Source organism: Rhizophagus irregularis, chromosome 8 (genome assembly GCF_026210795.1).
Source record: "Rhizophagus irregularis chromosome 8, complete sequence".
NCBI classification, from domain to species: domain Eukaryota; kingdom Fungi; phylum Glomeromycota; class Glomeromycetes; order Glomerales; family Glomeraceae; genus Rhizophagus; species Rhizophagus irregularis.
The window spans coordinates 4,423,678-4,440,121 of NC_089436.1; the positions used below are offsets into that span (position 1 = coordinate 4,423,678).

A 16,444-nucleotide genomic window follows, 5' to 3' on the forward strand; every position below is an offset into this window, starting at 1 on the left:
TATTCAACAAAAGTATTTTGATTTGATTCGCCAGAAATTACTGGATCGAATCGACTTTATCAAGTCACGTGCTTCTAATAGAACTTTGAAGAACACTCATACAAAAACTTTCTTCTCGTTTTCTTATAAGCGCTATCGCTTCCACTTTGGTATTTACGTTCCTTGTGAACATGTTTGCACACCCGCTTTATCTAATTCTCTTACCCGGTGTCATAGCCCGAGCCCTTTCGTCATGTCTTTAAATAGACGTGCTTGTGGTACTCATCAACCTGAATTTTCGAGAACAAAAATTAATCACCATTTGAAACCTGTGCCTGAATTGGACCCAGGATATACGAATTCAAAATCTTCACACGCTAATCATGTATACGATCTTTGGCAACATCGATGGAAAAATGAGATCTTTTCCAACCGCCTTGGCATTCAGTACAATGTATGCTATGTGGCTAACAGTACTAATTTCGTGCGCAAACATCCAGGCGCCTATATTTACAGGAAACACCTTTCGAATTTCAAACTCAATCATAGCAGTAATCCTGCAACGAAGCGCAAACAGGAAACCCGCTTCAAGAGACATTGTGCAAGGGTGCTTAAAACTATTGACCCTACCTCCCGCACTTTGAAAGATGACAAACTCTCAGCTGGAAGACGTTTTCGCTTCCTATTCGATGAATCACAACATATCTACTCACCTCTTCACCATTTGAAATTCAAAAAATTTTCAACGGAGAAATTATTACCTGATCCTGATGATTATACATTTAAAATACCTCATCACACGCTGCCGAATTGCAGCACTACGTCACAACCTTTGACCTTATCTAGGCCTTCTGGCGTTAATACTATCCCTCACTATTTGAATGCCGCAGAAATCGAGGCTCTCATGGATTCGTTAGAACCACTTCCTCGTAGCACTATATACTATGGTTATAATCCCGTAGACCCGTCTAAAGTGAATAGTAGTTACTATTTGCAATACAACCCCTTTGAACCTGACTTACCCCCGACTACCCATATACGTCGGTCTAACCCTTTAGATTACGACTCATCCGCCGCTAACGGTATGGGCACCACACTTAAACATTATTATCGTCGAGGAATATCAACTCGACAACTGACGGTTCATACTAATGGATTTCACGAGCAGATGAACCAACCCCCACCCCCTCCAATGCCTTGCAAAAAGAAACAACATCGCAAGTGGAAGAAATGGGTGGAAAAATATCAAGATTACTACGACTATACGTGCATACCGTACGCTCCTCGGCCTTGTCACCCGGCTGAATACCATATAGATCTCTTTGGTTTACCTTCATACACCTCAGATGAAACTAAATCGGTGGAATACCGACCTAACAAGAGGGACACTTTGTCCTATCCTTCCGCTTCGTCACAATCACATGACCACAAACGAACAAGACCAGCGAATAGTTCCCCTACCGACTCCCTATTTTCTAGTCTTAATTCTAATTAATTTAGTTTTTCTTATTCTATATATGTATATTGTTCATGTAATGAGTCTTAAACACTTTTTTCCTATTTTACATTCTACATTTTGGCGTCTATGAATTACCCTTACGTCATCATGCACGTTTGTATATGTATCAAACAATTTAAAATAGTGTGAACCATTCCACTTATGACAGTATTGACAAGTGGCAGCCTTAGGGCTGAAAGCAAAATACGGGTTTTATTAATTTTTCTTGTTTTTTTTCTTGGGATTTTGGTAAAATTGTTTTTTACTTTTTTCTTTTTGCTTTTTCTTTTTTTATTTCAAGGCGGGTGTTCTTGGGAAAGTTCGTGGTTCTGACTCGTGTTCACCTACTCCATAAAAGAACAGAATTCGTCACGCTTCGGGGTGGCTTGCCTGTAGTGATAGTATTATAGATAGAACTTTACGTTCTCTGTATAATTGAATCTACGGGTTCGCTTTTCTGTTTTCTAAAAATAAAAAAAAAATTGAAAGACAATTTTCAAATAATTCTTTCGGTATTGGTATTAATAAACATTGGATCAGATGGTACAAAGGAAGGAGCAGGGATCGTTGGCAATTAACTAGGGACTTGACGGTAGAAGAAATGGGGAATGTAAAAAGAGTGAATATGAATTTGTGAAGAAGGTAGTGAATAGAGATTCTTTCACAGGTCGTTTTGCTAAGATTCTTATCAACGCGGCCATTACGAATCTATCAACTTTCAATCGCCGGAGTTGATTTCCGAAAAAATTCTTTTGAAATCGGAAAACTGCAGTCACGTGATTCATCGGCAAAATGTTTATCCAGATAAGTACTATCAGAAGTTGTTTTAACCGGAACTTCACCAAATGGAAAATTATAGTGTATTTTAAGGATCAAAAATCAACGGAGGCAGCGGTGGAAGAGTCATTAGAACAGGGATCGCTGGAGAGAGTATGGAAAGTGAGAAATTTCAAAAAGAGAAAGTGGTGAAAGAGAAAACGGTAGGCAGACAAGAGACAGCGCCGATCAGGTACACGGGATTCATAGGACAATGTGAAAGGGATTTCACTGAGTCTCATTTGGATACGTCTCCACAAAGAATTTATTCAGAATTAGGTAGTATTAGTATGTATCAGCATCCGAAAAATCCAAATAATGACAAAGTGTGATGAAGCTGCGTTAACGGAAAATTAAGTTGTGGATGAAATTGATAAGTATAGAAAGGGAGTTGAAGATGATGCACCGATTTCTACGGTAGCGAGTAAGAAATTACAAAAAGATTACGTTACCACAGATGAGGCCGTAAAAATTATTAACGATCATAGAGAGAAGAATTTCGAAGAGGAACGAATTCCTTATAAAAAATATGACCCATATGTATGACTTTGCCAACAAAGGATAAAATGGCAGACGTAACTCCAAAATATGACGAATTAAAAGAAGCTTTTGTGAAATGTGAAGAATAGATGGAATGGGAAGCTATAGAAAAGGATGCGGTAAGAATGGAGAAAACAAAGCGTCGTTTACACGGCGGAATCACATGATGTGATACAAAAATTCACTTTAAACGATGAGTTTACAAATCGCGAGACGGATATTAAGATTTAAGAATATGAATGAAAAAGAGCAACAAGACCTAAGGAAAAGAAGTATCAAAAAAGATGGATGGTGGAACGAGAGTAAGTCATATTTTTGTTGAAGTTACGTATTTTACGTTATAAAAATTTCCAACAAGAAATAGTTAGGATTAATGTTTAATGTACTAGTTTAATTTAGATAGATCCCTTATTGACATGATGCTTTGATGCTTTTGCGTCCACGTTATAATCATTTATGCTGTAATAAATTTTTATAATACTAGTTAACTAGTAAAGGGTGTTAAAAAAAAAAAAAAAAAAAAAAATTTCAATATAATAAAAACAAGATCAGTATCATTCCAATACAGAAAATGTTGACTATACAAATATGCGCCGTATAGTACTTCCCTGCCAGTTCTGCCATAAAAAAATATCCCGGGTAATTCAATTTCTTAAATAGGGTAGATTGATTTATACCCGGGTACTTTAGTAAGTGCTATACGGATAGATTCCAATAAATGGATAATTGAAAAACACTAAACAAGGAACACGACTGCAAATATTAAGAGCATTAAATTCATTACTTATGATATATTATTCTTCTAATACAATTTATTTCCAAAATTTGTATTTAACAGTCCACGGTAACCTATCGAATTTTATTCTTTAAAAATAGGGAGTCTAAGGACACGAACTCAGTTTTATAGTAAAGTGATTACATGATCCATTGTTACTTTTTTTTGACTTAATTTATTTAAAGATATTTCTATTTACTATTTTAAAATTAGCATAAATTTTGTTGTAAGCTTTCCTAAACTGAAGTAAACATCCTAATTCAAAACCCACAAAAGAAATGGTCATTACCAGAGTTGTAAATCAATTAGGCGACTGGAGATCGCTATCTTTCTGAGATTTTTCTAGGATACTAAAAAAATGGAAAAAAAATAGAAGTCCCACTAGTTCCAACTATAACAATAGAATCAGCAGCTATTGGAAGATCCTTGATTTGATTGCCACGTGATTCACGTTATGGCTTTTAGGTCTTCTTGTTCCTAGTACTACTATCACACTCTTTCCTTGAAGAATTTCATCCTTCTCAATAGTTTCAGGAGAACGTCGTAGTTCTTGAATTTCGATGATTAACGGAGTATTTATTGCATATATTAATACTTTATGTTTGTTGAAGTATAATATCTTTTTTAGCCGTTCAGTTAATTTATTTAAAATTGAGTAAGAGTTCGTACGTATCACGCATTCAGCGAAGTTGTTTTGCATACCGTTGGAGACGTTGCGGGTAACTGCTTGAAACTTATCTAGTTTATTCTTTAATAATGCGTGTATATTTCATCATGCATGTGATGATTTGCGTCAATTGTAAACAGTTTCTTTTCACAAATGACTATACTAAAACTTTATATATTTACAATAAATTTACCTACCCGACAAATTATATTCGGATGAAAAATGCGTTTTAATTAAAGTTCAATTTATTTTTATTTTTTATTTTATTTTTAATATTACGACAAGAACAGAGTAGTGTACAAAACAAAGATTGCTAACCCAAAAAAAGGCAGACATATAAGTCACCGACTAAAAGGCGTAACCAGTCTTAAAATTCCAATTTATAAAACAAATTAGTATTAATTATTATCATTTTCGAAAACATTGACAATTTGCGATGTTGTCATGTGACTTTTCGTGTGATACGAATTTTAACATCTTTGTATTAGGGTTTTTTTTAAATACATTTTAAAAAAAGTCTAAGCGATCGGTAAACAATCGGTATCATGTGACTTCAAATTTAGAAAATTCCTCGTAACACGTTCTCACGTGAACTTCAATTCCATTTTTATTTAGCGTTTATCCAGGGGATTAAGTGATTAACATATTTAATCCAAATTTGAAATAGGTAAATAGGCGGATTAGTGTAACAAAAAAAAAAGTTATTATTTTCTATAAAAAAGTAAGAATTTGTACGCCGCATTTCAAATTATTTAATATTTTTTTTTCTCTCTCTCTCTCAAATATCTCAAATATTCAAAAGATGTTACGACTCAACGTAGATTGTCTTGTACTTATTTTTGATGAATTGCAAGATAAAGAATCTTTATATTCTTGCCTTTTGGTTAATAGAGAATGGTGTAGATTAGTGGTACCTATATTATGGAAAAATTATTCATGGTGTAACGTTGATGAATTTAATTTTTTCAATACTATACTTTCTTGGTTATCAACATCATCAAAAAAGATTTTATCAGATAATGATATTAAATTACCTTCAACAACACTTTTAAAACCTCCATTATTTAATTATATTAGTTTTTGTAGATTTCCAGAAACAGAAATCATAAATAGGATGATAGAAATGGTATTAGAGAAACAAAATGATAATAATAAGAGAAATATTTTAGAACAAGAAATTTATAAATTATTTATTAGTCAATGTAAAAATGTTAAAGAATTTGTATGGAGAACTTCACAACCATTATCATTATTCCCAGGAGCATCAAAATGTTTCTCACAATTATATAGATTAACTATAGATCTTGATTATATAAATTCTAATTCTCTTAATGAGATGGCGAAAATTTGTAAAGATTTGAATATATTATCTATTAATAATTGTTCACAAGATTTTCCTGGATTAATTTCTTTAATTGATGCTCAAAGAAATTTAAATTTTGTAACCATTTGTAATAATAGTAATAATATTAATAATAATAAAAAAAATTGTGAAGAATTAAGCAAAGCATTAACAAGGAAAGGAAATACAATAAATTATCTTCATTTGGATTCAGTAAATACCATTATTCCACCTTCATTCTTAACATCACTTGTAAATTTAACATGGATATTAGTTTATAATGATGAACAATATGAAGATTTAGAAAAGATTAAAGAATTTCAAAAATATCTTGCAATTTCTGAATATCCTGATCTTAGATCTCTTAATATTACTGGATTATTATGTTTTAAAGAATTATCAATGTTAATTGAAAAGACGAAAGGGAATATTTCACGTATATATATTTATACAATAAATATAGCTAATAGAGCTGCAACAAATACAGGAATGTTAATTAAATCAATTGCAAAAAATTGTCCAAAAATTAAATTTTTACGTACATATCTTGAACCAGAAGATTTTATTCATGTAAAATCATTATTATTAAATTGTAGAAATTTAGAAGATATAAGTTTTGATAATATTAATTTTATTATAAATGAAAATGATGATGATGTGGGTGATGAATTATTAAATATTTTAACAAAATTTTCTCCAAAATCTTTAACTCATATAACAATTAGTGGAAGTTGGAAATATTCTCTTGATTCTTTTGAACGATTTTTTGCAAGTTATAGAAAGAAATCTTTACTTCATTTTTATATAGAATATCATTATGATAAATATTATATTACAGAATATCATAGAATGGTTATTAGGAAATATGTTGACGAAGGAGTTATAAAATATCAAGATCATATATAAAATATATTTATTTATAATTAGTAGTTTATAAAGATGAAAGGCTTTATGATGGATTTGGATCGTATAAAATTTGAATTATAGAACAAGGAATATAGAGAAAGTTAATCCCAAGAAGAAAAGAAATTATATAAGAGAAGTTTACGTGGTTCCGGGATTCATGAACATCGTAATTGTAACGTTTAAGGCACGCTCTGCTCCCGGTCCCTCTAAAGCGACAAGATCCTCTAATATAACGCCTAAGAGTTTCCGGGAAATACTTGAGAATGAAGGAGAATATATTTTTGTTTTTTAGCATTTTTATATTACACATACAAATTATTTATTTATTTTTTTTTAAAATAAAATATAATTTACGTACTAATTATTCTTGCTTTATATTTTGAATAATAACATGTTATACTGTAATTAAGTTCATTTAAATTAAGATTATGATCTGTATACTAAATGATATTTATGTTAATAAACTGATTAAGGCTTATATTTACTTTACTAATAAAGAATCAACTACAACAAAATACTATTAAAACAGCTGCTAATAGGTATAATTTATTATTTTTACTATTAATTTATAAATCCTCGTTTTGATTTTAATTTTCCTTTATTTAATCCTAATGATTAATTCTTAGTTATATAAAGAATTTTCTGCTGTATAGAGAAACACTTTGAACTAGTGGTGTCAAGCAGGTCATATAAATTTTAACGCTTTGAAAGTGGTTTAAATATTTATAATGAAAGCAAATTAAAGTACCATTTAATATAAAATATTTATTATCTCACAAGATACTTATAGGTATAGTAAAATTTTTAGATAATATATAAATACGATAAAGATTTCTGGCAAATTATTCCACTCTGACACTTATTCCCCAGATTCTTGTATTGTTGCTGTAAAATAAATCTTTTATTAATGTCTAAATTCTGCGAAATCCATTTGCACCTTAATACCCTACGTCCCTACCCATGCAGTATTCTTATAATTAAAATTTTTTGACGACCAAAATTTTCTATAATTTTTTTCAACGCTATTTTAATTCAAAAATTTAATTTACCCTCAATAAAGTTATGATTTACATGCTGACATTCTGAGTAATTATTATGGACGTTCTAACTGATACATCCTAAGCATAACCAGATTCATTATTTCTAAATTATTTGATAATTAATACTTGATCCACCCGATTTTCCAATTCTCTGGCGACTATTTTGCAAATTAAAATGACACTTTTGATTATGTTCAAAGGTTGAAAACCCTACATTATAATTCTCGAAACTTACTTCGCTACTAGAATTGCATTATACCGAAAACTACTCGATTGTCAAAGGATTTTTTTTTTTATCAATCAAATTCAATATTATTTAATGTCTACCGCATTAACCAATAAATTGATCATCTGTGAACTCAGTTATCTTGAATAGTAGGACAACACCTATAATAATAGAGTTATACAGATCCCACTGAAAATATTATCTATGCGACTTTATATTAATCATGCAAACAGCTTACTGTATTTTAATATAATCTCCATTACATCAGATTAACAGAACTTTCTACAATCATGTAAATTCTTTTCATCTTTACATAAAATTATTCATGTTATTATAATTTGGACTTTTACTAAATCTTGTTATAATGAATATGTCATCGTTTCTTAAAATTTTTTTCAAGTCAAAAGGCCAAAGATTTAATATGAAAGGAAAATTAGATATATTCCATAATGTTCAAATGACATGTTGTAAGGAGATTACCATAAAAGAAAGTGTAGTGAACAATCGTTAACGGAAATTGTTATCATTTCAGAAAGTGTGTATTTTATTGCCCGTCATATCGGAGATGAGCGCAATAATTACTGGTCATTCGGAAATTAAAAAAAACACTTGTGCTTTTACAATCAATGGTGAAAATTTTACCAGATTGTCTGGCCGTCATATCAAAAATTTTATTTGATTTCATGATCAACGTACAGTACGTAAATATTATAACTTTGAATATTAATAAAATTATTTTATAATTTCAAATATTATCAATAAAAGTTGCTCGATTTTAAGATCAGAAATGGGTTGATTCTTGATTCAAAATTAACGAACAGCACAAGTGCAGGAGGCACATGTAATTAAAATGTCCTGTAATTTATAACAAAATAATGACAGTTTGGAATTTCTAGACACTTCCAGACATTCCTTTTTTTGAATTGATCTTGCTTTATATGTTTATAGTTCACGCCAAATGATGACGACATACAGTCTGAACTTTCCGGTTACTTCCGGACTTTCCTTTTTTGGATTGATCTTTTACAGTTCACTGTATTTTCCCGGAAATGACGTAATAAAAATTATATAGGGCATCTAATCTCATGTTTAGTTAGAATTGCTGTGACTGATTCAGATTCACTACTTTTGATCATGACGTATTAAAAAATCGCGTAGTTTATAAACACATGATATCAATGATGTAATGATGTAAATGTGATCCAATCGGCACTATTTATGTATTTAGTAAGGTTTCATCAGCATAATAAGTTTGATTTTACGTAATATATAATAAAAAAGATTAGTAATCAAAATTTTTTTTTGTATGATAAATAATTCCTTTTCTCTTCTCTCTTTTGTAAAAATAACGAGGAGGCGTATCAAGAAAAGTAAAACTTTACGAAAGTCGGACAATCCAAAAATAAAATCAAATAACAAACTTCAAATAAAAAGGCATTTTTACGTGGTTTACCCTGTTTATAATCAGTTATCATCAATGACACATCAGAAAAAACATCCTGGTTATACCGTTAATTCAATTACGTTCTATAATCCTCCTTATAATTCTCAACAAACGACAGCTGTGAATCAACAACATTTACAACAAGCGCCTTTGAGTTTTCCTTCTCCACAATATGTTTCTTACGCTCCTCTTATTTCAAGTCCTTCAAGTTCAACAGCAGAAACTTCTATAGCAGCAAATTTATCTCATCAAGTTCATTCTACGATGCAAGCACATCCTCCATCAACTGTTAATCTTCAACAGTTGTCCCCACAATTTTTTCATCTCTATCCTCAACTTGTAATTCCATCATTTACACCTATTTCAGCAGATGTAAAGGTCGCTAAGGTCATTTCATCATCATCAGATGCACCATCTTCAACTAATGTAAAGGTTGCTAAAGTTCAAGTGAAGGACGTTTCATCATCATCAAATACATCATCATCAGCTATAAATAACGTTAAAGTCTTTTCATCATCATCAAATACATCATCATCAGCTATAAATAATGTTAAAGTCTTTTCATCATCATCAAATACACTATCTTCAATTGACGTAAAAGACGTTAATCTCGTTTTATCTACAGATAAGAAAATCCAGCGATTGGAGAGAAATCGTCTTGCAGCTAGAGAATGTAGAGAACGTAGAAAGGCATATATTATAAATTTGGAAAATAGAACAAGTAAATTAGAAGATGATAACTTGATTTTAAGATATCAAATTCAAGAATTAACCACTAAATTAGAATTGATGGAGTATATAAATCAAGATAATATCCGATTGGAAAATGAAGTTAGGGAATTAAAAAAAAGAATAATGGGACAAGCAAACAAATGTGCTAGAGTCATAAATGATGATGTTGTTATTATTGATGATGACTATGACTATGATGATGTTAGAATCGTGAAAACGGAATCAGAGGATCGTTAGTTCTGTAATACTAAAAGGTTTTACGTATTCGGCAAGGTTAATATAGCGCTTATTTTTCTGCATAATGGAATAATTAGGTTAGTTATTTTAACCGCAGGTTTCGTATGTACCTTGTGTTTTTTTATCGCAGTTATTCCTAATTACCAGGATTTTTTTTTTCTTGCAGGTATTATGGTATTATTGTAGATATTAATTATAGTATATATTTTTTTACATTGTACAACATATAACATATGGGAAACATTTATCATATAAATTATTTAGATCCATATTCATGTGAATTCAAAAGGATATGTCTATGTTAAATGCATATTAATTGTTAATAAAATTCTCTAAATTACGCTACAATGCATGTTTCACGTAAAATTCTTTTATTTATAAAATTGATAAATCAAAAAAATATTGTTAATATAAATATAATGTATCTATTTATAAATAAAATCTATCAGAATTTCCCTCACAAGACGTTAGGTACTTCCCCAGTTTCGATATATTTCAAAATTTCTTTATCACTAATTTTCCCATCCCAACCTTTTTTAGATTCTATCATATGATTTTCTATGATTTTAATCAAATTAAGAATCCCTCTATTATATTTCACGTCCACGCTTTTTTCATGTTGTACATCCTCTCTTTGATTATCTTTACTTCTAATTCTTTCACCTAGTTTAACGATTTCACCTTGTAAAAACTCAACTTCAGTTTTTCTCGCCGATTTAAAATCATAAACCATACTAGAATTAAGATTTCGCTTTTTCGTAATCAAAAAATGTTCTAAAGCCAAATCACTCACCCATTCTGGTACATAACCTAAACATTTTACCAAATTTTTCATTAATAAATTTTCACTAAAGGTAATTCCATTTAATCTATATACATTTAACCCCTCAAATATACATTTCTTATAAATTTCTCTAAAATTATTGTCTTGAAGGTATTCAACATAAGATAATCCACTTAACGCGAATAATGATGTATTTAAATTGATGAGTAATTTAAAATACATCAAATCTTCTATATCGTAAGAAATTACGCACGGTAATTCATTTTGTTCAAGTATTTTTTGAAAGTGTAAAGTCTCCGGAATAGATTCTAATACTATAGATCCTGAAGATGATGATTGTTGGATAAAGTGACATGAGGAATCATGAGTTACGGTCATGTCGTTTAATAAACCCCTTATAATTGTAGTATTTGGTAAAAATTGTTTAATTATTTCAGCATTATGAAAGCTATTTTGAATGGAAACAATCTATATTAAACGATGAAAGAAAGAAAGAAAGAAAGAAGAAATACGTAAGTATACATATAAAAGAAAAAAAAAATATAATATGTGAAACGAGAAAATAAATTTCGTTTACCGTAGTTTTACCATCCAAATCCTTTAATTCATTAAATACATCAGAAATTTGATTGGATTTCAATGTTACGATGACATAATCAGGATTAAATTTAATTAATTCTTTTAAATCAGTTTCATAAAAAATTTCATCCCTTAAAATAACAATTTTTTCTTCGTATTCATCTTTTTCGTCTTCAGCCTCAATCTTATCATTTTCTTTTAATAAATAATTATTTTCCTTAACGGTATCAATATCTGTAAAATTATTTAATTTAGTTAACGTTAATTTTTTGGATAAATTTAGTTCATCCAAAAGTCTTTGGCGTCCGACACAAAGAATTTTATTGTTATTATATGGATTATTAAATGCGTGATGATTGTTATGAATTAGATGAGATGCGATATAAAATCCTACATTTCCGCATCCCAATATCGCAATTGCTACCATTTTCTAGAAAAAAAAATATTTTTTTTTTGTGAAAAAAAAAAAGAAGTGTAGGCGAAAAAGGAAGATAATCAATGAAAAAGATGAAACAAAGAGATATATAAAGAATTTTCCGCCGAATTAATAATGACACAGATTTTTGATTGTAGTACAATGATTTTTTCACATGATAGAAGCTGTTAATTTCATTTAATGCATAAATTTATTACAACATATATACAACTGGGGAAGATTAACAAAAAAATGTATTTTTTTATAGTTTAAGTTTGCATGATCAACTTTATTAATCGGAAGAGATTTACATTAAAAAAAAAAGACGATATCTACGATATCTTGATATAAAATAATTAACCTTACACCCGATTTATAAAAGGATGTGAATTTTATGCGGAGAAATTATAATTCTTTCCCAATAAAATAATTTCCTTTTCTAAAAGTCCCCGTTGAAGCATTAAGTGTTTGTTACACTACTGTTTGTATCACATGATTCTTTTTAATGTTTGTTACATCCAAATCCAATAAATTTATTTGTTCGGACATATATGAGATAATTCCGAAACTTTTGTAACTCAGTCTTTTTTTCTTTTTTTCTTTCCAAAAGCGGTTTCTTTCTTTTTTTTTCCGGTCCACAAAAAAAAAAAAAAAAAAATAAATAAATAAATAAATAAAAAATAAATTCTTTCCTCTTCTTTAATTTTATTTATCTGTTTTTCTTTTATTGCATGTTCATAGATCATAAAAACGGAAAGTTCTATCATTCAAAAATTAATTCAACAAAAAAAAATTTTTCTTAAAAGAAAATATATAATAATGTCGGAAGAACATCTACCGAATATTCCACTCTTCCTATCGGATGCACAAAATTTGGAACAAGAAACATTATCAAATAAATTTACTAAATTAAATCAAGCGGAAATAGAAAGAATCAATCATTATAATGAATCATCTAGCCCGTTTAGTGCAAAAACCGCAATTAGTAAAATTTCAATGAAATTCAATAGATATTCAGATATCATACCATTTGATCGTAATCGTATTAAGTTGCATAGTAAGCGTAGTAGTAATAATACCGATTATATTAATGCAAGTTATATTGAAGCACCTCAAAAATTACGTAGATACATAGGAACTCAAGGTCCTTTGGAGAATACTATTGAGGATTTTTGGTGTATGGTTTGGGAACAACGTAGTCATGTTGTTGTGATGTTAACTAAAGAAAATGAAAAGGGTAGAGTTAAATGTACTAAATATTGGCCAGATTTAAATGGTAACCCGATGATTTTTCAAGAATTGGGACTCAAAGTTGAAATGGAATCTGAAGAATTAGAACCAAGTTCTTCTAGCTTAATTCGTACGTTTCGTTTAGAGAAGTCTAACTCTCATGTAAGCGTTATTAATGCTTCTCAAGGGATCATGGGAGATAATGTCGATATTAGAAAAGTAACACAATTACATTTTGTTGGATGGCCTGATCATGGTGTACCAGATTCACCTGAAATGATATTAAATTTAATTGGTAAAACAAATGAATTTCAACAAAAACATCAAAGTGAATTAAATGAGGAGATTGGACCTCCTATTATTCATTGTAGTGCGGGATGTGGTAGAACTGGTACATTTTGTACTATTGATAGTTGCCTGGCTATGTTACCGCTTCCTGGAGATGATCCTACTGATATAATTGAATATCTTGTGAATTATTTTAGAGAACAACGTAGAACCATGGTTCAAACTCTTGGACAATTTCAATATTGTTATTTGGCTGTTCTCAGTAAACTTGTTACAAGTAAGTAATAGAGTGAAAGGATAATGGTTGAAGATTTTGGGGGGGAATAAAATAATTGAGCGTGGGAAGGGAAATAATTTATTTTGTCTATTTATTAATGTTTATTTAATTTTTTTTTTTATTCATGAAATGTATTAAGTGTGATTCAAAAATAAAAAAGAAAGAATTTTGGCCATTGAATTATGTCACGTTATTCTATGGTGTTTAGATATATAAGTTATATTAATAATCGTTAGTATTATCTAGATTTTTTAGGATAGTATTCGTGTATGTGGGTTTATTGCTAAAATCATAGATAGTAAAATTTTATTTTTACAAAAAATGTACGTGGAGTACCACGATATCAAATTTAATTATCAATATGACCATTACAAATTTTTTTTCTTTTTTGGAGTAGTTAATTTATTTTTTGGTGCAACAGTATAAAGGGGTAACTGTTAGTAATTACAATTAGACTGACTAAAGGAGAGGGTCGGCGACTTTGTTTGTAGTTGGAGAAGAACAACAAAGGTTTTGGTATAACAGGAGTGGCGAATGGGAGTTATAGAATTTTTCTTTGTATTATATTACAAATAAATTTAAATGGTTTACCAAAAAAAAAAAATTATTATTAATCGTTTTAACTAAACTACTAGTATTTGTTTTTATTAGCATCAGCGAATCAAGATATTATTAATTTAAAATGATAAGGTATACGCTGGATAAATGCAAATGATGAATCATCAAAGATATCGATAAACTAAAGCTGTCTGTACCAATATAGTCATCCAATTGAAATCTGTGATGACGTGACCAAACAGTTTCTATAAGATCGTACTATATATATATAGTAACCATTCAATCGTATGATACTAAAAGAAAATTACCTGTTGGTAAATAAAACACCATCGATCAGTGAAAAAATTATAATAATAACAGATAAAAGTAATTTGTTAAACGTGAAATCATATGTCTTCAACCATCATTTTTTTTCTAATTAATTGCCTTAACTATAATGTTCGCATGCAATTTCACCTTCTTATGGATGATTTATTGCGAATCTGAAATCTGATAGTCCATATATGTATATAAACATTTTATTCTTTTAAAAAAGATACATCATAAATTTTCAATAACCAGATGGTGATGGAGAATCTATCTTCTCACAAGTAAAAAAAAAAAATTGGATTACGCTGTTATTTTTTATGGTGGTTGCGTGCTCCTCTGGGAATTTCGATGAGTTTACGTTTTGAAACTAATTAATAATTTTTTTCCTTTAGGTTATTATGAAAGTCATGTACGCATAGAGCAATTACTGATTACTTTACTTTGCCATCATAATATGCGATCGATCTAGGTGAAAATTATATAAAAGATGGTGGTGGTGAATATCCTAAGGGCTCTGCAAGTACTGGGCATACAGCTATAGTAGTGATTTATTTCCCGACGCTATTTTCTGCATTCGTAACAATATTTGATTTCATTAGATCAATGGTTTAAAGTGGGTTAAAGTATGATGCGGGATATGTACCGAATTTCAAAAGTTTGATGGGTTTTATTACTGACAGAGGACTTTTTAATATTTACAGTATATAAAAATCAATGTATTGTACGTGTGATGCCTGAGATATTTGTTATATTGCGAAAATGGAAGCAGAGTGTCTTACATGAGGTAATGTGGCCTGAAAAACACGTATCAAGATTTAGATCGTTTGTTTAATTTGGTTGAGAAGTACATTGATTTTTGAAATTGATTTAAATGAAATATTTTTATTACCTACATGACTTCAAATATTCACAAGAGATTATGGCTGAAAAAAAAATATATAATTTCAGCTCTGAATAGACTATAATTTCAGCCGGGATATTATTATTCCAATAATTTTGTATTAATTCTAGTAGTTCCAACCTAAGTTAACCGTAATACGGATCGAAACACTACGATTTAAATTTTAATTTTGTAACGTGATCTTACTGATGTTAATAATTCTGTTAATTAATACAAGTTAGAATGTATCTAACAACAGTCGCGTTTTCGTTGTACATTATATAATATTGCGTATTGGTACTTATTTATTATACATAGCGATTGATTAATACACATCGCCATATCAATCGACTTAATTGGTCGATTTAGATTGATTGAAAATCAAACAATCATCAATTTTTGAAAATTATAGAACTGAAATTAATATTTCACTTTCCTGAGTTTTCAGATCTTAAAAATGCACGCAATTTCAGACCAATCAATATCAAATGTTGATCAATTTTAAAATTTTGGGATCGCTCTATCGTATTCGATTCGACTAAAAGTCTTAACTATAAATTGATGGTGCTGCTTTGTAATATAAATCATTTTTTTTGGTAATAAATACAAGTAATAATTAATTATAAAACAAAGTACATTACTTGCATATTTCTATTAATGTTCCTAAATAGCCGAATCTTACTTTAAATATCCTGAAATATATAATACCTTTCATAACTGAGTGTGGAAGCCATTGACAAAATGCAAATATTAACTGACTTAATTTAATATCTAATAAAGGTTTTGAATTGTTTTTTATAAAAAAAGAATTATTATAGTCATATTTAAATTAAGAATAATAAAATATTATATGTTGATAGCCAAAAAACGTAATAAAGATTATTAAATTTATAATTATTATATTTACATTTTAATTAATAAC

General features: G+C 29.4%; 6 protein-coding genes across 6 annotated transcripts; 5 read left to right on the forward strand and 1 right to left on the reverse strand.

Annotated features, from left to right (window-relative positions):
- Positions 1-232: 232 nt before the first annotated feature.
- On the forward strand, positions 233-1,474 carry OCT59_028848 (uncharacterized protein; the record flags this gene model as incomplete). The annotated part of the gene is made up of 2 exons (XM_066147608.1): positions 233-433; positions 731-1,474. 2 exons carry the CDS (start codon positions 233-235, stop codon positions 1,472-1,474), a joined length of 945 nt encoding a protein of 314 aa, XP_065994300.1.
- Positions 1,475-2,409: 935 nt separating this feature from the next.
- On the forward strand, positions 2,410-3,000 carry OCT59_028849 (uncharacterized protein; the record flags this gene model as incomplete). Its single annotated transcript, XM_025327289.1, has 3 exons — positions 2,410-2,581; positions 2,652-2,833; positions 2,923-3,000. The coding sequence occupies 3 exons, from the start codon at positions 2,410-2,412 to the stop codon at positions 2,998-3,000; spliced, it is 432 nt and encodes a 143-aa protein (XP_025172064.1).
- A 2,025-nt stretch (positions 3,001-5,025) lies between these two features.
- Positions 5,026-8,615, forward strand: OCT59_028850 (uncharacterized protein). The gene has a single exon (XM_025332424.2). It carries the CDS (start codon positions 5,078-5,080, stop codon positions 6,521-6,523), a length of 1,446 nt encoding a protein of 481 aa, XP_025172063.1. The 5' UTR covers positions 5,026-5,077; the 3' UTR covers positions 6,524-8,615.
- A 515-nt stretch (positions 8,616-9,130) lies between these two features.
- On the forward strand, positions 9,131-10,562 carry OCT59_028851 (uncharacterized protein). The gene is made up of 2 exons (XM_025327288.2): positions 9,131-10,279; positions 10,369-10,562. The coding sequence occupies exon 1, from the start codon at positions 9,267-9,269 to the stop codon at positions 10,200-10,202; it is 936 nt and encodes a 311-aa protein (XP_025172062.1). The 5' UTR covers positions 9,131-9,266; the 3' UTR covers positions 10,203-10,279; positions 10,369-10,562.
- On the reverse strand, positions 10,524-12,061 carry OCT59_028852 (uncharacterized protein). The gene is made up of 2 exons (XM_025320145.2): positions 11,564-12,061; positions 10,524-11,454 (listed from the first exon to the last, which is right to left on the reverse strand). Exons 1-2 carry the CDS (start codon positions 11,990-11,992, stop codon positions 10,660-10,662), a joined length of 1,224 nt encoding a protein of 407 aa, XP_025172061.1. The 5' UTR covers positions 11,993-12,061; the 3' UTR covers positions 10,524-10,659.
- Positions 12,062-12,799: 738 nt separating this feature from the next.
- On the forward strand, positions 12,800-13,919 carry OCT59_028853 (uncharacterized protein; the record flags this gene model as incomplete). Its single annotated transcript, XM_066147609.1, has 2 exons — positions 12,800-13,775; positions 13,915-13,919. 2 exons carry the CDS (start codon positions 12,800-12,802, stop codon positions 13,917-13,919), a joined length of 981 nt encoding a protein of 326 aa, XP_065994301.1.
- Between the last annotated feature and the right edge of the window lie 2,525 nt (positions 13,920-16,444).